General features: G+C 30.5%; 5 protein-coding genes across 10 annotated transcripts; 1 reads left to right on the forward strand and 4 right to left on the reverse strand.

The window, feature by feature from the left end:
• Positions 1-31: 31 nt before the first annotated feature.
• On the reverse strand, positions 32-1,229 carry LOC122570548 (NADH dehydrogenase [ubiquinone] 1 beta subcomplex subunit 8, mitochondrial). The gene is made up of 4 exons (XM_043732981.1): positions 883-1,229; positions 514-737; positions 274-426; positions 32-195 (listed from the first exon to the last, which is right to left on the reverse strand). Exons 1-4 carry the CDS (start codon positions 1,034-1,036, stop codon positions 142-144), a joined length of 585 nt encoding a protein of 194 aa, XP_043588916.1. The 5' UTR covers positions 1,037-1,229; the 3' UTR covers positions 32-141.
• A 316-nt stretch (positions 1,230-1,545) lies between these two features.
• Positions 1,546-18,201, forward strand: LOC122570544 (ATP-dependent helicase brm). Of its 4 annotated transcripts, XM_043732973.1 has the most exons (13): positions 1,548-2,130; positions 11,974-12,185; positions 12,285-12,358; positions 12,651-13,192; positions 13,267-13,608; positions 13,676-14,089; positions 14,163-14,320; positions 14,425-16,390; positions 16,490-16,664; positions 16,747-16,911; positions 17,001-17,702; positions 17,806-17,865; positions 17,987-18,201. In XM_043732973.1, the coding sequence occupies exons 1-10, from the start codon at positions 2,128-2,130 to the stop codon at positions 16,881-16,883; spliced, it is 4,023 nt and encodes a 1,340-aa protein (XP_043588908.1). In that variant the 5' UTR covers positions 1,548-2,127; the 3' UTR covers positions 16,884-16,911; positions 17,001-17,702; positions 17,806-17,865; positions 17,987-18,201. The 4 variants fall into 4 exon arrangements, with proteins under 4 accessions (XP_043588909.1, XP_043588908.1, XP_043588906.1 ...); XM_043732974.1 differs by having other exon boundaries at positions 1,546-2,130; positions 11,882-12,185; positions 16,747-17,702; XM_043732971.1 differs by having other exon boundaries at positions 16,747-17,702.
• LOC122570547 (inositol monophosphatase 2-like) lies at positions 2,755-6,375 on the reverse strand. The gene is made up of 6 exons (XM_043732980.1): positions 6,168-6,375; positions 4,551-4,684; positions 4,211-4,467; positions 3,883-3,988; positions 3,305-3,465; positions 2,755-3,057 (listed from the first exon to the last, which is right to left on the reverse strand). Exons 1-6 carry the CDS (start codon positions 6,231-6,233, stop codon positions 2,951-2,953), a joined length of 831 nt encoding a protein of 276 aa, XP_043588915.1. The 5' UTR covers positions 6,234-6,375; the 3' UTR covers positions 2,755-2,950.
• Positions 8,657-11,349, reverse strand: LOC122570546 (inositol monophosphatase 2-like). The gene is made up of 6 exons (XM_043732979.1): positions 11,182-11,349; positions 10,290-10,423; positions 9,876-10,138; positions 9,523-9,631; positions 9,243-9,394; positions 8,657-8,864 (listed from the first exon to the last, which is right to left on the reverse strand). Exons 1-6 carry the CDS (start codon positions 11,332-11,334, stop codon positions 8,737-8,739), a joined length of 939 nt encoding a protein of 312 aa, XP_043588914.1. The 5' UTR covers positions 11,335-11,349; the 3' UTR covers positions 8,657-8,736.
• LOC122570545 (notchless protein homolog 1) lies at positions 17,722-20,212 on the reverse strand. 3 transcript variants are annotated; one of them, XM_043732977.1, is made up of 7 exons: positions 20,076-20,212; positions 19,228-19,638; positions 18,919-19,158; positions 18,587-18,840; positions 18,275-18,512; positions 17,979-18,200; positions 17,722-17,904 (listed from the first exon to the last, which is right to left on the reverse strand). In XM_043732977.1, the coding sequence occupies exons 2-7, from the start codon at positions 19,598-19,600 to the stop codon at positions 17,765-17,767; spliced, it is 1,467 nt and encodes a 488-aa protein (XP_043588912.1). In that variant the 5' UTR covers positions 19,601-19,638; positions 20,076-20,212; the 3' UTR covers positions 17,722-17,764. The 3 variants fall into 3 exon arrangements, with proteins under 3 accessions (XP_043588912.1, XP_043588911.1, XP_043588913.1); XM_043732976.1 differs by having other exon boundaries at positions 19,924-20,189; XM_043732978.1 differs by having other exon boundaries at positions 17,979-18,149; positions 19,228-20,191.
• Between the last annotated feature and the right edge of the window lie 124 nt (positions 20,213-20,336).

Raw genomic sequence — 20,336 nt, forward strand, 5'->3', positions numbered from 1 at the left:
TAGGATAGAAATAAATGTCAACTGTTTATATATGAGCTATAATAATATAATTTATTAGAAAGAATTAATGTATACATTTTGTTACATATATATAAGTATACATGTAGTATTCTATATATATATGGTACTATATTCATAAAATTATTTTAGTTCAAAAGTATAATGCACTCCTTTACCTGGATATTGTTTTGCTATCTGAAAAGGCATATTCATATATTAATCATTAAGCATAAAATTACAATATCTTATTTTTGAATGAAAATATAATCTTACTCTAGGTTGACTGCATCTAATTGAAAAGTGATCGATCACAAAGTAAGCTATTACGAAGCCAATATAAATAGCAGCACCCTTCAGTTCACTGATGGGTTGTCTAACACCATAGTTACACCGATCTCCTTGCAGCAAATCGAAACGCTTAGGTAACTACAAATGAAATAGCAGGATTAATTTATTAGGCATTACTGTTTAGCATCAAGTTACAAATGTAGTTTAATACTATCAAATACCTACAGTTTCTCCATAACATATTCTTGGTCCAGGATGATCCCAAGGATAATAAGGATCTTTAGCTTCTGCGCTTATCATCGGTATGTTTGGATAGTCTACAAGACTATCTTTATCTGGAGCATAAGCTTTATATTCATCAATATGCATATTATACTTTTCTGCAGCAGCAATCCATTCCTCTTCCGTTTTTGGATAGGGGCCTGGTAAATATTTCTTTGAAAAAGGATCTGTAATACATAAAAAAAATATAATTAATGAAATTTTTACATCCCAAACAATCGTCTTATATAAGTTCTTATATAAGATGTTAACCTATCAAAAATACAAAAAGAACCTTTAATTACTCCACACAAATACAAATGCTTTTCTTACCTAATTTGCTTACTGAAATCTCGTAGTCATTCGATTTAATCAATTTTTCATACTTTCTAATAAAGCTAATAAGTGGTGTATTTTTCATAAATAGTACTTTTGACAGATTTCTACCCTGTAGCGCAGCCATTTTCAATGACTTGTATGCATGCATTATATAGTAATATCAGCTAATATGTACTGAATACATGTATGGAAGCGTACATTTTTATTTAATATTTATTATTACAGATAATATATCTATATTTTTATTTAACAAATGTTTTTTTAAATCTGCATTTATTCTAATAAAATATGAAATCAAGGGCGTTTTGGTCACAAAGAATATAACCTAACAAACACAAAGATGGTACCCCGCTGGGGATAACCACCCACGCGATAATTAAACAGCTAAAAAATTTCACCAAATGTCCAAATTGGACAAATTGTGAATGTAAATTATTAAATAAAAAAAAGGGTGTTTTGAAGTACACTAGTTTGAATTTCCCTAAACATAAATATCTAATTGTTAATGTTTCACAGAATATAAAAGCTATGTGGTTATTGAGAGACTTTTTAAGATAATTATGAAAAGATAACATATTGATGTCCTGCAGTCTATCGTTTCATTTTATTCAAGGTTTCTAAATACAATATTGCCTTACTAACTAGCCGCGTATCGATACCACATCTATTTAATATAACGGAAAGCAATAAGTAAATAAATTTGATAGTCCACATAAAAATAATTAAATGTTGCCTCGAAACAAGCACAATAAAAAAAAGTATATGTAACGCTGAAATTTCAATCCATGAAAGCACCTTCAAAAAATGAGGAGGGAGTTAGCGATGGTTAAGAAGGCTGAAGCTGTCAATTAAAATTTTTTATTTCACCAAATTATGTTAAATTTATTAAAAGAAGAGAAATAATTCAACTCGTGGCAAATATACAAATACATTTGTCAATTATATAGTAAATATAAGTTTATAGTAATTTAAAAAATTTAAAATACATAGAGGTAGAAAGTACTTTTGAATAGACCGCCACGATTTCCAATGTACTAATGGATTTGGATTATAGGTACGGATCGACACTATGTGGACAGGTGACGTATAATAACCAGAAGAAAATGGCCGATAGTATGTGTTGATTGGTTGTATCGATTGTGATTAAAGTTAGTGCAAAGTGTAATTAATTTAGTCATTGTAAAGGGTTAAACATATAGTTGAAGTGAAATTTGTTTTTATAGCAAAGCATATTTCGCAATGGTATGTACAAATACGAATATTTTCGATGTACATAAATGTTTTATAATAACATAGAATTTCCAAGTTTAATTAAAAATGAAGATGAGTTGTCAGAATCTTTTATAAGAGAATATTTAGATAATTATATTTTTATATTTGGATTTACTATAATATCAGCACAAACAAAATACGTATTACTAATACTTTGTTATATTTATATTAATATAAACCTACAACTAAGAGAAGAAATCTTAATTGACTATATTCTATATTAGGTTAGGTGTATATTAGTTAGGCACATATATTAGATATATAAAGAAATTATGGAAAATTTTTACATTTATTAAACTAGTCCTTGAAACTTCATTAAAAATATCATAGACTAAGGATTAAGTCTAAGTACACATGAAAAAATGTGGAGTATTGTAAATACTCATGTTTCAATAAATACGCATGTTTCCATAATTTGCATTTCCAAAGAAAATTATTCTAATTTTTATTAAAATTTTCAAATTCTCTTGTGTCAATCTTTTTCGATGAATGTTAATACGTAAAATCTATATAATACATATTATACTTAAAAATCTGCAGAACACATGAATTAAGCAAAATGTACATTGTCAATAATACACAAAGAAAACGTTCTACAATTGAAGAACAATATAAATTTTTATTTAGGTCATATTTTATTATGAAATCACTTTTTCTCTGAATATTTTTGTTCCTTATATTTTATTCTATACCCCCAATTATTACATTATAGTCTATATATTAAAGCTCAGATATAACTAATAGGAACTACTCTTGTTATAATTATGATGAAAATTACTTATTAGTTTCTTTATTTTGCTCTTTGGTCAGCTTCGTGAATAAGTTTGACCAATTTATCGGCAATCTTCTCATTGCATGCTCCAATTGCACGTGGTTGCATGATGTTAATTTTTTCACCTGTAACATGTATTGTTATTTTTATACTATATATGTCTTGAATGCAAGTCAATACTAAATTTTATGCATGGAATGAAATTTTAGAAAACTTTATATAATAAGTTTTTAATTGTCACTTGTCGGTCATTCTAATTTTTTAAATATACTTATAGTATATTTGTTTACATATATCATATTACATATCATATTACATATTACAATCATGAAAAAGAACTGAGAAAAGACATGTGTATAAATAGTTATTTACCTGTTTCACGATCTACAACGACACCACCTGCTTCGAAAATAATTAACGATGCCGCAGCGATATCCCACGTGGAGATACCTGGCCCCTCGATATAATAAGCCTCGACAGTTCCCATTGCGACATAACACAATGTCAATGCTGCTACACCAAGTGTGCGAATGCTTATAAAAAGAAATACCTAAATTTAGATAAAAAGTGATTGCATATGTAGAAATGCAAATACAACAATAGGAACTAGCAATTTACTGTTGTTTCATAAACTTCGGTATAAGATATCGTAACTTTGCTAGAACATGCATAAGCATGTAATGTACGTAAAATAGAAGTAAAATTGAAATAGTCTGATTTTCTACCTGAATTCGGATTAATGAAATATATGTATATTCATTTATATGTAACATTTTTTCTAACAAAGACTTTACGTAAGTTGACTGTGTCTTTATGATAGAGTACAAACTCCTGGTATCCAGGGTTCATTCGACATGAAAATAACAAATATAAAGATATGAAATACACAGATACAATTTATGAAGTAACTTCGAATTAAAAAAAAATGATAGGATATTTGAGTACCTTACCCTTGAGCTTCTAAAGCGATTGTTCTTATTCTTTCGATAGTCTTTTCCCTCATGTGATGCACTTTTATGAAACCACTTTCCATGCAGACCAAAGCTTTCGACAAATCTATTAACACATTGAACATTTTTAATATCGAAGAATAAGGATTTGAAAATAAGAAATAACAGAATAATATTTATTTTTTCTATACGGAATTCACCGTTTTATTCGGTCGAAAAATGATTCCTTTTGATATGTAAAGACACATTAAAGCAGCAAATCTTTTGCGACAATTTATTAACAATATGTCTATTAACTTGGACTTCGTAAATCAAAATTGTAATTTACCTTGAACATTAGAGACCTTTATAGGTTTGTTGTTTAAAAACGCGCCGCGACCCTTCCTCGCTGTGAATAGTTGTTCAAGAACAGGGTTGTAAACAATGCCAATCACCATTTCTTTATTAATCGCCAAACCGATTACGACACAAGTGAGAGGGAGACCATGAATAAAGTTGGTGGTACCATCGATTGGATCAATGATCCACGTCGGATCATCCGTCAACTCTGGAAGCTCTTTTCCAGTCGATTCTTCACCGATAAATCTGGCACCAAATTTTTCATACATTTTTCTCTCCAAAAAATTTTTATAAAGTTTATAAAGTGAATTTTAAATAATTATATTTACCTGTGGCCTGGAAACTTTGATTTTAGTTGACCAATGACCACTTCCTCTATCTTTCTATCGTATTCTGTTACCAAGTCCCAATTACCCTGCTTCTCATCGACATTTTTTGCACCATTGATAGCTGCCTTGAGTATCTTTAATAGAAAATTGTAAAAATTAATAATTTGAAATATTGTCGAAACTTTTTTTTTTAGAATTTTATTATAGCGAAAAATATCGTAAACAAAAATTAAATGGTTTCAAGGAAAGCATAATTTCGTAGAATTAGTTTGTTTGAAGTTGCACGAGAAAACATAGTTCCCAATAACTTTATTGATAATACTTCACAATATTTTCTTATTAAAATATTTCCTAGCTCAATAATATTTTGTTTTTATGCGTCATCTTTTATTATAAGCTTAACATTAACTGATAAATATTGTACGTATTTCTAATAACCGATAATTTCAAGAGATATTTAAGATCAAATTATTTATTTCACTAACTTAAAATTTTTCTTTTCTCTCGCAGAAGTTTCGTTAATCATTGAAAAAACACTTCTGATTAGGAAATTTGAAAAGATCTATACAACAAGGAATGAATGTGCATCACTTCGATTCATCGTATTTCCCCAACTCTATAAATAATGAATTCTACTTTTCCTATTGCTTATTTTTCCATGTATCAAATAGTTAAGATCATATTTCCGGCATACCGTATATTATTACTATCGTTTTTAATAACGATTAATTTTAGCATTTCAAATAGTTAGAAAATTATAATTTTTTATGTAACAAGTGCAAAGATATAATTCGTTAAAGTTTGTATATCGATTAGCTTGGAAACGAAATGTTTGACGAAGTAATCGTCTAATTGATTGATGCAGTTAATGTAATATACGCCCACGAATCTCGTTACCATTTAAACCATTCATATTACGTAAAAGTTTGATAGGAATCGATAATCACAACATCTTTTAATTTCTTAAATGATGCCTATTCATTATGTTTGAATTAAACATTAGCGTATTATTTGAATGTTTCATATTTCTTTACTTTTCATATTTCTTTTTTTTATTTTATTCAAATAATAAAACTAATCTATTCTTGTTCAATTCTTAATCAATTTCTTCCGACTTCGATAACTTTTTATGTAAAGTATTTTAACGATTAGTAATTAAACAATTATTGTCTTTTTCCATAATTAGAAAAACAATATTGGGGCTATGCAAAAGACTTTTAAATTTTCTAATTCTTTAAATTTCTGATAAATGAGGAAACAAATAAACTACTGAAATTTATTCCTAAATTAATGTTACTTTTATATTTACCAATTCTAATTGCGTCATAGATAATCCACAAGAATTCGAATTAAAGTATTTCATTTTAAGTGAGGAATACCGTCAATTTCATTTATTAGAATATTAAAATATAGAATGCAAATAAAAATTAGTAACATAATCTAAAATTAATTCAACTTATTGTAGTGACCATCTACAACTCAGCAATGCCAAACGAAAATTAAAATTCAACCAATGATCCGTGTCTTATCATCACTTATCACCCAGTAGTAGAAAGGTGAATGCTTATACACCCTTTATTTCTTACGGACATTATACATATATGTATGCGTGCTTACTTGTGCGGCATCATGAGTCAACTTAATTGCGAACTCGTAGTACACATCTTCCGCGTAACGTGCCATCTCTTCAGATTTTCCCAGTGAACAGCGAACACGAGATCCTTGACGTGAAAACGTATCAACAGGTACTGCGTTAGGTGCAACAGCACCGCGTACTTTTTATTCGTACCGACTTAGAAGGTGTCATAAAAAAACCGATTCAAGGATGACTCGATCTATCGTTTAGTTCTTCCCCGTGTTGTAATTGTATGATTTCGGAGTTATGTTTTTCCACATTGTAGACGTAAATAGACATTCCTTCAAATTGTGTTACGAGATAGTAACGTTTACACTGCGATTTTGTACTTTAATCATGTGATTAATTTGGTAAATAGCTGTCTGCATAAAAATTCGTTACGGCTCCAACTTAGAGTTGCTTTTACGATTCGTTCGAGATAAAATCTCAAAACAGGATTTTAATGACAATATTCAGCGACTGACTTTTACTGTTAATAATCTTTCCCTTTTGCTTCTTTATCTTTCTTAACACATCATAATTGCCTACATTATTTAAATACCGTGTTTGTAATTTCAGTGACTAACTTTCTTCAAACATGTATCGATTAATTATATTTGGCGATGTATATAGTATTCGCGTAGTATTTGCAAATTCGTTGGAAACGCACGTATGAGAAATAAATATAGAATTTGCTTAAAGAAAATAATTTAATTTTACAATATTTCCTGAATATTATTACGTAATAATTCGAGCGGATTTTTAAATTTTCCGTGTAAGAAGTGATTCATTTTATTCTGTAATTTCCGTGCATTATTGCAATGATTTGCACCGGGTCTCATTACTCATGGAAATATCGTATTCCCAGATACTGTTTCGTACAATGAGATTATTATGGGAGAGCAAAGATTATTATCAAATGTAGTTAGCGATTTGCCAGATGGTTTTACTGCAACAACACAACGAACGCATAAAAGTATATTGTAAAAGACTGTGCCAAGGTAAATTACCGAGACTCGATCACCCTTTCACACTATGCTGATCAAATTTACTAAACGTGTATGTAAAGTACGCTCCTCGAATTTTTACGTCCCGAACTTGTTTTTGTGTCAAGAAATAAAAGAAAAACTTTTAATACTTTAAAAAATCTTCAATATAATTTCACTAATTTATCCTTTCACATTTTCAAACTTAACAAATTTTTTAACAGAGAAATGATACAGGGGATATAATAAAATTAAATATATTATCGTTTAATTGTTTCATAGCTTATTACACACTATCTTCATTTAAATGTGAAGTTCCAGCCATTGATAGTGTTCGATTTTTAATACGAATGTAACATCTGTTATGTGTGAGTGTACGCTCAATAACTGGAAGTATGTCACCTGTTAGATCCTTGAGATTTTCAGATCGTTTTATTGTTTAATATCCTATTTTTTCTTTTCAACTAGTATCTTTTACCAGATACAATCCATTTCCTTTCTAAATTATATATAAAGCATAACCATATGTTTAGACGATTTCCAATGAAAACACGATCCTTCATTGTTGTTCGTTGCACAAGATTCACACATTTTTATTCAGTTTTTGCTTGTAATATTTATTCGACCGTGAATTTTTCCAGCCATAATTTGAAACGTTCATGAATCACTATACTTCCTTGACCAACCTTCGGCTACTCTTTTCCGTATCTGTAGCTATCTGATAAGTAATGTTTCATTCCAAACAGGATACGTATGCAGAGACTTCACTCGATCTACAATTGTTCCGTATCTTTTCACAGATCTTATTAACACATTAACATATTAACATATTTCCAACTATAGTTTAATAATTATTTAATTTTCTGAAATCTATATCTCATGGAGTTTTTATTTGACGAGAATGGAACTTTGAATGAACATTTGGAAAATAAAAAGAGTAAATGTTTAATATGTATCGGTTATATTTTAGTTAATAATTTCATAAATATATATCAAGTTTCCATAATATTTTTATTAGATAATATTTGAACTTTTTGCTCATCAACATTTCTTTTGTAGTTTGAACAAATCATTTGTATGGTACTTACTCATAGGTCGATCATATTCTTAACAATCATTATCTAGGTTCTCTTATGAATCATTCGAATTTTTTAAATTATATTCCCTTATTTTATTTTTTAGGATCAATTTATTCCCTTATTTTATTTTTTAGGATCAAAGTATACTCGGTTGTTTAGAATTTTCACCGCTCTTGTTTGCGACTCTTGTAAGCTCCATGAATCATGTTATTTACCTTTGTCTCTCAATACTCCCTATTAACCAAATTAATATTATTTAATTAAGATATAGATAAATAATGTCATAAATGTCTTATTCGTAGAATCTTACAAATAAATCTTGGCATTCTTCTTCTAAGCATTGCGTTGCTTTCACGTTATTTTACTTTTGAAAATTATCCTGTTCTTTCAATTAGAAGAAGAGGTATCAATGGTTAAACAAAATTATTAAGAATATAATAATACTTTTATTCAGTACATAATAACTAGGATATAATAATCGAGCTGATTCTCCATTTAGAATTTGATCACGTCCTGGTCAATCTCTTTCTCATTATTTTCAGATCAGTATCAGTGATCAGTTGCTTTATTTCCACCGCTAATGTTTCATTTGCTGCAGCAATTGTTTTTGGTTTCATCACATTATATTCCTCGTCTGCAAGAAGTTTGATTCTATTATTTATGCAATCGAATTTCAAATTATTCGATGATAAAAATAAGAAGATATTTAAATGTTTTCACATTTGCCGATTCGTATCAAATTACGTATATTAAACTAGATATAATAAATACAATCAGTATATATTACTTTTAGAAATATAAAATATAAAATTAAGGATTAAAATATTAAAATATCAAAGCGTAGAGTGTTCCTCGGGATATTGTAACATTTGGATCCGAAACGCAATTACAGTAATCCAAGAAATGAATACAAAGAAAAATATTAAAGTATCGTAGTATAACATGAAGCAGTCGTTCTTTTAAATTTAAAAAAAAAAGTTCTTCCTTTCTCTTACCCATTTTATTAACGCACCTTTAGTGTCAATTACCGTGCCGCCTGCTTCACAAATAATCAGCACTCCCGCTGCTACGTCCCAAGGTTGAAGATGATCCATTTGAAAGCAGTCTATCGCGCCTCTTGCTACGTATGCTAGAGCCATCGCAGCTGATCCCAAAAATCTAACTCTAGATATCCAATTACGTAAAATAATTCTACCATTACTTCTATTCCTTTTTATTTCATTCTTTATCGGTCACTCTTCAATTCTCTTTCAATTTTCTAACTATACTTCTTAATTCAAATGAACACTCACCCTTGTGAAGCATTAAGAAGAGCTTCAAATCTCCCCCATCTGATATCTCGGTTTTTTGAAGGAATGCGAAGCGAGAATAACTCGAGCTCTATCAAAGACTTTCTTAGTTCTGTAAAAGATAATCGGCATAAATGTTTGATTACTCGTTTCAATTCTCGAACGAAATTATTCTTTCCATCTTTATACTCCACGAACAATGACTATCGCCACTTAAGTTGATAATGAAGCTTTTTCTCATACGAACTGGAAATTTTTTCTATTATTAAAAAATTGAAAACTATCTTGAATTGTTTTTATAGATCTTTTATAGATATGGAAACGACTTCTTTTTCAAGCATTTAAAGAACCATTACCAGTATTGCGTGAAGTTTTAATAGGTTTGTCGTTTAGAAATGCGCCGTGTCCTTTAATCGCGGTATACAGTTCTGAAGTGATTGGATTATAAATAATTCCTATTACGATTTTCTTGCAAACTGCTAGGGCGACGGAAATACAGGTGTTCGGATTTGCATTTATATAATTTATAGTTCCATCTATAGGATCTATGAGCCACGTAGGTTTGTCTGTTAACACTGGCTCATTTTTAACGCTAGCCGTAGTCTCTTCTCCAATGAATCTGTTTCAAAAAATATTTCTATCGTAAAAAAAATATTTTTAAACAAATACTAATGTTTTGTTTCAGCAATCCGGTTACATGCGACCATATTTAATTCGCGTGATTCCAATTAGATTAATATCTGTTTAATTGATTAGCGTTGGTTACTCACTCATGGTCTGGAAATTTTTCTTTCAGACTTTTGATCAATATATCTTCAATTTTTTTATCATAATCTGTAACAAGGTCCCATTCATGACCTTTAGTTTCTACAATTTTCTCTCCTTCAAAACCGCATTTAAATACCTAAGAAAAAAGCGGAACACAGATAAAAATTATCTGATAGGTGTTGGCTCAATGATAAGTAAAAGACAAATCATTCCTTTAACTATAATAGCTACTTAATTTCTTTTGTACTCAAGTTGATCGATGTTATGTTGGATAATTGATTTAATAATTCTTCGAGAAATTTATTTTATTTCTCTTTAAAATATTGATTGGTTAAATTTTGCAAATTCTTAAAGGATCGATTTTAATTATTTTTATTCGAATGTTTCGTCAAAAAGATATAAAACTTGAGAGGAATTCCGAATTTTTGAACGAACGCAAACCTTGTACATATTCCTTTTTAACTCTTTCAAGGTAAATTAACATTGGATATGTAGTTACATTTACTAAGTGCATAAATTAATTCGACCTCTTTTTGAACAAAATTGAAGTATCATTTATGAATTATGTAACGTGAATTCGAACAAAGTATTCCCATTGTTTAACTAATTATGAAATTGTGTAAATGCAGAGAGAATTTTTCGAAATTTCCTCAAGGTGGGAAAATGACGAATATAAACGAGTCATTTCTAAAAATGCGATAAAAATTGGTATTGTTAGAAAAGGTATAACCCAGTTGTCTCTTAAAATTATCTTAAAACGTATTATCTCATTAGTAAGTTTTTGAAAATTTCTCCTTTCAATGAGAGATAATATATCCAATGTTAGTAATAATATCTACCGCTGCGCTAATATCGATAGAATTTTACCAGAAGAAGAGAATAATTATCACTCACTTCGCCTGCTTTCAAGATTAACTCTTTGGCAAACTCAAAGTAATTCCTGATGTCCAGCTCGCTCGACATGATCGCCGATCCTGATGCTTTCGACAGAACGACTGATCGATTGAACGCGCGAACGGCGTGTCGGGATCCTCTTATCTTTAACATCAGAGATACAGAATCGTGTAAACGGCATAAGTACTTGAATTTAAACATTCGAAGAGAATTCCCTATCTGAGATATCACATTGTAGTTCTGATTCAACTTGAAAAGTATTGATTTGAAGTTTGCAATGCGATCAGTCAAATCTGTTTTCGAAGCTGAGTTCGTTTAATTAATTAAAGTATAAATGTCTGTAATCGAGAGTTAAAAATGTTTCCTCACATTCATATGGCATAATTTTTTTTTTAGGATATTCATTTTTGTTTCTATATGATTAATTTTGCTTTGAGATGTATAATAACAATATAGTTACAAGTGATAACATATCGCTTATAAACAGTCTACTGCTAATTTTAAAAATCATCGATTATTGCGATTAACATCAATAACATACAGGCTGTTAACTGTTTAGTGTTGCAATCTGACATTTCGCGTGAAATATTTTTTATATTTTATAACTGTAACGCTGGATTGACATGGATTGTTAAATCGTACGTGAATAAATATAATAATTTAATCTATAAAATAATTTTTCGTCAAATTGTATCACTAGATATCAGGACCCCAGCTTTAATTTCGATATTCTTGCATTCTTGAATTACAAATTCAAGTAATACAGAAAGTAATTACTTTCTTTAAAATCAGACTGGTACTGATCAAATTGGGCCCACTGGATCTGGAGGTTCACCTGGGGTCATACAAGAAAATATGAATTCTTTGCAAAAGGCTATTGAGACCATGGAAGAGAAAGGACTTCAAGAAGATCCACGTTATTCTCAGTTACTTGCTTTAAGGGCTCGTCAAAGCAACATGGGAGAGAAACAAGTTTTCACTACACAACAATTACAACAATTGCGGTATTTTATATGAAATATATTAGTTAATCGATTATATACGTATAATTAATTGTATCAATTATTTATTAAGATTAATTCTTTATACATAATTATTTGCAGGATACAAATAATGGCATACCGATCATTGGCAAGAAATCAACCATTACCGCAGCAACTTGCACTTGCCGTTCAAGGTAAATTAAATAGAAATAATATTATTAGTTTTAAGTTCTAGCTAACTATTCTAGTATTTGCATTGTTTTGTTTTGTTTTGTATTATTTTACATATGAAAGTAATACATTTTTCTGCGTGTCCGGGACGCGTAGTCTTAACTTCAGTTAGATCAGTTGATGCACCCACTTAATGGTTTAATTTATAACTTCATTATATTCTTCCCAACAAGAGTAGATATTCATATCGTAAAAATAGAAAGATAGAGTAGGATAATCTATAATGAGAGTTTGATGTAGAATTAATGTAAATAGGTGGAGCATCTCCCCCTTTAGGTGTAGGACAACGTACCCCTGTGGATCCATCTCAAGGACCTATTTCTACAGCTCCACAAATCTCTGGTTCAAACTTAATTGGTCCAGCAATTTTTCCAAGAACAGGTTGTCAGACACCACAACTTCCTCCTCAACCATATGTTAAAGCTAACAAAGTGACAACTGTAGCAAAACCAGTTGGTTTAGATCCGTTACTGATTTTACAAGAACGTGAAAACAGAGTTGCAACGCGTATAGCGTTACGAATGGAACAATTGAACAGTTTGCCAACTAACATGCCAGAAGATCTTCGTATCCAAGTTCAAATAGAACTACGGATGCTTAGAGTATTAAATTTTCAAAGACAACTACGATCAGAGATCTTAGCGTGCACTCGAAAGGATACTACTTTAGAAAGTGCAGTGAATGTAAAGGCTTATAAACGTACGAAAAAACAAGGTCTTCGAGAAGCTAGAGCTACTGAGAAACTCGAAAAACAACAAAGATTGGAAGCTGAACGTAAACGCAGACAGAAACATCAAGTAATTAAATTTCTAATTTTTCAAAATGCTATTAAATAGAAAATGATATATAATCTTTATTGTTATTTTACCAGGAATTTATTAATTCTGTACTTCAACATGGTAAAGATTTCAAGGAATTTTATCGAAATAATGTGGCCAAGTTGGCCAGACTTAACAAAGCTGTTCTCAATTATCATGCAAATGCTGAAAGAGAGCAGAAGAAAGAACAAGAGCGTATCGAGAAAGAACGTATGAGACGTCTAATGGCAGAAGACGAAGAAGGTTACAGAAAACTGATTGATCAAAAGAAAGACAAACGATTAGCATTTCTGTTGTCACAGACAGATGAATATATCGGTAATCTTACTGAGATGGTAAAGCAACATAAGATAGAACAAAAGAAAAAGCAGGTGGAAGCACGGAAGCTTAAGAAGGTACACATATTCTTTACTGCTTTCATTAATCTTTATTAGTCAGTTTAATAAATACTGTGTTATATAGAAAAAGAAGAAGCAACAAGATGGTGAAGAAGGTGATGATGGAGATGAAGATACTCGTGTTGGAGTGATTGAAACAGCTACTGGCTACACATTAACTGGCGAAGAAGCTCCACTAATGAGTCAACTTTCAGCATTTTTAGAATCTCATCCAGGTTGGGAACCAATTGAATCAGAAAGTGAAGAAGATGGAGATGATGAAGAAGAAGGAAATGAAGGTGAAGAAAAAGGTGAAAAGTCTACTGGCGATTTAGATGAAGAAAAAGTTAAGAAAACGATACAGAAAGCCAAAGTAGAGGATGATGAATACAAAACCGAAGAACAAACATATTATAGTATTGCACACACTGTTCATGAGATAGTAACAGAGCAAGCATCTATCATGGTCAATGGAAAATTGAAAGAATATCAAATAAAGGTTTGATATTAATGTTTTCAAGCATTCAAAACTGTTTTTACAACATATATCCTAAAACTTCCATCAATTTTAGGGCTTGGAGTGGTTAGTTTCATTATTTAACAATAATCTGAACGGTATACTTGCGGATGAAATGGGTCTCGGTAAAACTATTCAAACAATAGCTTTAGTGACTTATCTTATGGAGAAAAAAAAAGTGAATGGCCCATTCCTTATAATTGTTCCTTTATCGTACGTGTTACTTTTGTTAAATATCCTAAAATATAAGAAATGTAAAAAATAAAAGAAAATTATATTTTTAATATGTTATTCTAACGTTTAATACTTTCTTTTAGAACGTTATCAAATTGGGTGCTTGAATTTGAGAAATGGGCTCCCACCGTCATAGTTGTATCATATAAAGGTTCACCAGCTAACAGAAGAGCTATTCAGTCTCAAATGAGAGCTACTAAATTCAATGTTTTACTTACTACATACGAATACGTTATTAAAGACAAAGCGGTCTTAGCAAAATTGCAGTGGAAGTATATGATTATAGATGAAGGACATCGAATGAAAAACCACCATTGTAAGCTAACTCAAGTGCTAAATACTCATTATCTGGCTCCTCATCGACTCTTACTGACAGGAACGCCATTGCAAAATAAATTGCCTGAATTATGGGCATTATTAAATTTTTTACTTCCTTCAATCTTCAAATCCTGCAGTACTTTTGAACAATGGTTCAATGCTCCATTTGCAACCACTGGCGAAAAAGTCGAACTAAATGAAGAAGAAACTATTCTTATTATTCGTCGATTACATAAAGTATTACGTCCTTTCTTATTGAGACGTTTAAAAAAAGAAGTTGAGTCACAGTTACCCGACAAAGTAGAATATATTATAAAGTGTGAAATGTCTGGACTGCAAAAGGTTCTCTATAAACACATGCAGAGCAAAGGTGTATTGTTAACTGATGGCTCAGAAAAAGGAAAACAGGGTAAAGGAGGTGCTAAAGCTCTGATGAATACTATTGTGCAGTTAAGAAAATTATGCAATCACCCATTCATGTTTCAAGCTATTGAAGAAAAATACTGCGAGCATGTAGGTACACAAGGATCTGGTATCGTTACTGGTCCCGATTTGTACCGTGCATCTGGAAAGTTTGAATTGTTAGATCGTATTCTTCCGAAATTGAAAGTAACAAATCACAGGGTACTATTATTCTGCCAAATGACACAGTTAATGACAATTATGGAAGATTATTTAAATTGGAGAGGATTTAAATATTTGCGATTAGATGGTGCTACAAAAGCTGAGGATAGAGGAGGTTTACTAAAAAAATTCAATGATCCTGGTTCTGAATACTTCTTATTTTTGTTATCAACTCGTGCCGGTGGTCTTGGATTAAATTTGCAAGCTGCGGATACCGTTATTATTTTTGATTCTGATTGGAATCCACACCAGGATTTACAAGCACAGGATAGAGCACACAGAATTGGTCAAAAAAATGAAGTACGTGTAATCAGATTGATGACGGTTAATTCGGTTGAAGAAAGAATATTAGCTGCAGCCAAATACAAGTTAAATATGGATGAAAAGATTATACAAGCAGGAATGTTCGATCAGAAGTCCACTGGTTCTGAACGACAACAATTTTTACAAAGCATTTTGCATCAAGATGATGCTGAAGATGAAGAAGAAAATGAAGTACCAGACGATGAAACGGTTAATCAGATGATCGCACGAACAGAAGGTGAATTTGAAATATTCCAAAAATTAGATTTAGAACGAAGAAGGGAAGAAGCACAGCTAGGTCTAAATAGAAAATCTCGATTATTAGAAGAAGCTGAGTTGCCCGATTGGTTAGTAAAAGATGATGATGAAGTTGAAAAGTGGGCGTCCGAAGAAGAAGAAGATAAATTACTTGGGCGTGGCTCGAGACAACGAAAAGAAGTTGATTATACTGACAGTTTAACTGAAAGAGAATGGCTCAAAGCAATCGACGAAGATGTTGCTGAATATGAGGAAGAGGAAGAAGACGATAAAAAGAAGAAGAATACACGGAAGCGGAAGAAAAAGGGCGAGGAAGACAACGAGCCTATGCTAAAGAAACGAAAAAGGACTTCAATTGATCCAAAAATAAAACGAACTTTGAAAAAGTTGCTTATGGCAGTTATTAATTATGCTGATAGCACAGGTAGAATTCTCAGCGAACCGTTTATGAAATTACCATCAAAAAGAGAATTACCGGATTATTATGAAATTATTAAAAAGCCATTAACTATCAATAAATTACTTCAAAAGATTGAAGAAGGAAAGGTAAATATATATTATTTGTTATATATTCTCTATTTTGTAATTATTGTAATTATATCTATTCTTTCAATTATAAAGTTTATTCTATACTTATTATTACAGTACACTGACTTTGACGAGCTTGAAAAAGATTTTATGCAGCTTTGCAAAAACGCACAAATTTATAATGAGGAAGCTTCTCTCATATACGAAGATTCCATTGTTCTACAATCTGTCTTTATGGATGCACGTCAACAAATTGAAGAGGAAGGCAATATTTCTGACATAAATGATAAAGGTACTTCTTATTATCGCATTTTAATAAAAGAAAATGAAACAATAAGACTAAAATGATCCTATATGCATGCAATTTTTATAAGATCAAGGTGAAGAAGGATCAGATCCAGATTCTAGCGTTAAAAGAAAAATTAAATTGAAAGAAAAGAAGATTGAAGGTAGAGGAAGTCGGAGAAGAAAAGTCATTAAAAGATATATGTCAGATGATGATGACAATTGAAGATTATACATGTACAATAAAATTTAGTGTTAAGTATTAATACCAATGTACCTCTTGAACTTGATTATTTTTTTATATTGAAACATAAATTATAAGTATAAACTATCTTTAATACAGGATTATCCACTTAACTCGGATCCCGCGCTCGCGAAAACATATGAGAATGACAATGTAGGAGCTGTTGTTAGAAGTATAATTAGGCGAGAACACAGCGGCTTCAAACACAACTTTAAATAAAACATTGTAATTACATTTTAGGTAAGCATAATCCAAGATGAGTTACTAAAAGTGTAAAGTTAAGTTATTATGTGGAAACAGAATTCCACGGGTGCGTTTGCTTGCTTCGAAGCTTCGTAAGCACGCAGGGACATGAAATAATCGGGTGAAAACTTTCCGCTTTCTCACCGATCGTCTTCTCCTTATTGTGACCTCAAATTTAAAATCCATCGGCGACTATCAAACTAGTCTATGTCCTCGCCTAATTATACTTCTAACAACAACTCATAGATGGCGAACGACATTTGATTGCAATAGTAAGCGTATATGTATAATGTTGCCATTCTTATCTATTCTCGTGAGCACGGGTCCCAAGGTAAGTGGATAACTCTGTGTATATATATAATATATATTATATCACTATAATATAATATATATATATAATATATATTATATCACTATAATATAATATATATATAATATATATTATATCACTATATATATTATATATATATAAAAACTGAGTTGTGGGTAAATTGTAATATTTCATTGTGTTCTATGAATGGAAGAGTTATCCTATCAAACCCCCTACGATGAGTTAATGTAATTAAAATAAACAAAATTTCGAAACTGTATATTAAAAAATTTATTATCATATACATTATTCAATTCTGCCAAAGTCGCAAAACTTTATCTTTTCCACCAGATGCAACACGCAACCCGTCTGGAGACCAATCCACTGCATAAATTTCATCTGCGTGACCAGGTAAATCTTGGCAAAGTTTTTTTGTTTTTAAACTCCATACTAGGATAAAAATGTAAAACAATTTTAACAACAAATTGAGGTCCAAATTAACATATTAGATATAATTTGCTTACGTTTTAAGGTAGAATCTGCGCTACTGCTGACAAGTAAACGGGAATCTGCACTCCATGAGATTGAGTATACAGCTTGCACATGACCTCTTAATGAAGTTATATATTTCCCTGTATTTGATTCCCATAATTTTATAGACTTATCAAATGAAGCAGATGCAATTATGCGACCATCTGGTGAAAATTTCACATCATTAATTAACTGTTGGTGTCCTGTCATTCTTGCTAAAATGAATAATAAAAAAATAAATATTTTTACTTTATGGTACTCATTGTACTTATGTAATAATGAATAATACCAATAAATTTTTTTTCCTTTTCTGGTCTCCATAGAAATAATGTAAAATCATCAGAACCAGAAACAAGTAGTTCTTCCCCTACAGATTCGTAACGCTTCTTTGCATATTCTACGCGATCTTCATTTGTTTCTTGATCTTTCCCAAGATGAAAAGAACCAGTTCTAAGTACATAATCCACATTCAATGCCAAAGTGTTCACCCAGTGTGCATGACCTTCTAAAGTTCTACACAAGATGCCCTAAATATATTCAATCAATTTTAATGAAACATTTAATAATTTTACAATGTTCAAAGTATTTTTACAAAACTTACATCTTTAGCTCGCCATACTTTGATAGTCCTATCTTGTGAACCAGAATAAATAAGGCCACTACCACCCCACTTAACACATGTCACACTTTTTGTGTGACCAGACAGAGTACGAATAGTTTGTGAGCGTACTGTGTCCCATATCCTCAGGTCACAATCTTTTGAACCACTAACTAAATACTGGCATTCAGGATTTTTATGATATGGTTCCCAACATAAAGAGGTGACCCACATTTTGTGTCCTAACATTGCTTTTCCTAAAAATTTATAAAAGTAAAATGTAAATCATATTACTAATTTATGTTCATTAAAAGTAAACTTCTAATACTACTTGCCTATCTGTGTCCCTGTTTTTGGATTCCATAATAAAATTGTACCATTTTTACATGCAGATGCGAGCTTAGTTCCACATGGAGACCATGATATACATAATACCCAATGTTTATGACCTTCACATGTATATTGTGGAGTTTGCGTATATATATCCCAAAATCTTACTGTTGTATCTCCAGAACCACTAGCTAAACATGTTCCAGCTGGTGAGAAAGCGACTGATATTACAGCCTCTTTATGACCTGAATATAATAAATGCCTTTACTTTATATAATATAAAGTTCTATCATTTTATATAATAAAATATATACCTTCCAACGATCCAGTACACCGTGTAACTGCTCTAACTTTAAAAATTGCTTGTGGCTGATATATAATATCAATTACATCCTCACTAATACTAAAATTTTCTTTGATACTATTTTCTAAACTATCTGTGATCTCAATATTATTTACATAAAAAGCAAAAGGTATTGATTCTTCAGTTTGTAGAAGTGCATTACAAATTTCTTGTAATTTATCAACAGTAATATTTATGGGTAAATCTAGTAAACCTCCTGGTAATATGTCACCCTTATCTGATTTCAAACGTGATAAAATCCGTTTAACATTTTTTATTTCTGCTGAAAAATTTTCATTGTGTTGCTTGGTCTTGTCCTCTTCTTCAAGTTTTCTTTTACTCATGTTGAATTAATTATGAGATATCTTTCAGGACAAGCAATCTAAAAATTTTTATAAAACACATGCTTATGTCCCTTTTAAAAATATTTATTGCAAATGATACATTAAATAACACATAAAGTTATCACATTTAATTTTCATTACATAAATCAAAAATATTTTAATCACATTATATACTAGTAAGAAATATGTTTCAAGACAATAAGAATATCAAAAATTTCTTTCAAAATAATTAATTATTTATGTATAAAAATAATTATTCACGTGGTCAAAATAACTCAAATTAAACCTATAAACTGTGATTTAATACATATAACTGCTATAACCTATTTATGTTTGTAAGAGTCGATTAATCAAATTTTTAAAAATGTTGATTCAATTCCTGGATTTGATGAAAAAGTAATTAATTCCGTAAGATATCATTGAACTCTTTTCTCAAATATGTTTTTCGAAATATAATAGTGAATTGCTAACTGACCACGTTTAGGGAACAAATTTGGCCACTGCTCAATTATCAAAGAATTATCACCAGAAATTCTGTTACGGAAGAACTTAAAAAATAGGTGAGAATAGTAAGGGCCAGTTAGCAAGATAGAATTTCGGTCAATTAATAAGGCTATAGTTAGATTGTTATAATTATCATTTATATATTCATGTCATTGTATACATATTTATATAATTTTTCAGTTTTTATTAATAGTATTAAGGATTTTCTTCTCTTTTGTAGAAAAATACGATT

The sequence above is a fragment of the Bombus pyrosoma genome, linkage group LG9 (genome assembly GCF_014825855.1).
Source record: "Bombus pyrosoma isolate SC7728 linkage group LG9, ASM1482585v1, whole genome shotgun sequence".
In the NCBI taxonomy this organism is placed as follows: Eukaryota; Metazoa; Arthropoda; class Insecta; order Hymenoptera; family Apidae; genus Bombus; species Bombus pyrosoma.

Excerpts from the sequence above, each read along its gene's own strand:
- LOC122570548 (XM_043732981.1), bottom strand. The coding sequence starts at position 1,036 with ATGCATGCATACAAGTCATTGAAAATGGCTGCGCTACAGGGTAGAAAT. Across the intron at positions 427-513 it reads GAATATGTTATGGAGAAACT|TTACCTAAGCGTTTCGATTT; the intron begins GTAGGTATTTGA and ends TTTCATTTGTAG. Across the intron at positions 196-273 it reads TTAGATGCAGTCAACCTAGA|ATAGCAAAACAATATCCAGG; the intron begins GTAAGATTATAT and ends ATGCCTTTTCAG.
- LOC122570544 (XM_043732971.1), top strand. Across the intron at positions 16,391-16,489 it reads AAAAGATTGAAGAAGGAAAG|TACACTGACTTTGACGAGCT; the intron begins GTAAATATATAT and ends TTATTATTACAG. Across the intron at positions 16,665-16,746 it reads TTCTGACATAAATGATAAAG|ATCAAGGTGAAGAAGGATCA; the intron begins GTACTTCTTATT and ends AATTTTTATAAG.
- LOC122570547 (XM_043732980.1), bottom strand. The coding sequence starts at position 6,233 with ATGGCACGTTACGCGGAAGATGTGTACTACGAGTTCGCAATTAAGTTG. Across the intron at positions 3,466-3,882 it reads ATCGCTTTAGAAGCTCAAGG|CATTCGCACACTTGGTGTAG; the intron begins GTAAGGTACTCA and ends TCTTTTTATAAG. Across the intron at positions 3,058-3,304 it reads CGTTGTAGATCGTGAAACAG|GTGAAAAAATTAACATCATG; the intron begins GTAAATAACTAT and ends TACATGTTACAG.
- LOC122570546 (XM_043732979.1), bottom strand. The coding sequence starts at position 11,334 with ATGTTAAAGATAAGAGGATCCCGACACGCCGTTCGCGCGTTCAATCGA. Across the intron at positions 10,139-10,289 it reads GAAAAATTTCCAGACCATGA|ATTCATTGGAGAAGAGACTA; the intron begins GTGAGTAACCAA and ends TTTTTGAAACAG. Across the intron at positions 9,395-9,522 it reads CTTCTTAATGCTTCACAAGG|AGTTAGATTTTTGGGATCAG; the intron begins GTGAGTGTTCAT and ends TTGGATATCTAG.
- LOC122570545 (XM_043732977.1), bottom strand. The coding sequence starts at position 19,600 with ATGAGTAAAAGAAAACTTGAAGAAGAGGACAAGACCAAGCAACACAAT. Across the intron at positions 18,841-18,918 it reads AAAAACAGGGACACAGATAG|GAAAAGCAATGTTAGGACAC; the intron begins GCAAGTAGTATT and ends ATAAATTTTTAG. Across the intron at positions 18,201-18,274 it reads AAAGGAAAAAAAATTTATTG|CAAGAATGACAGGACACCAA; the intron begins GTATTATTCATT and ends TATTCATTTTAG.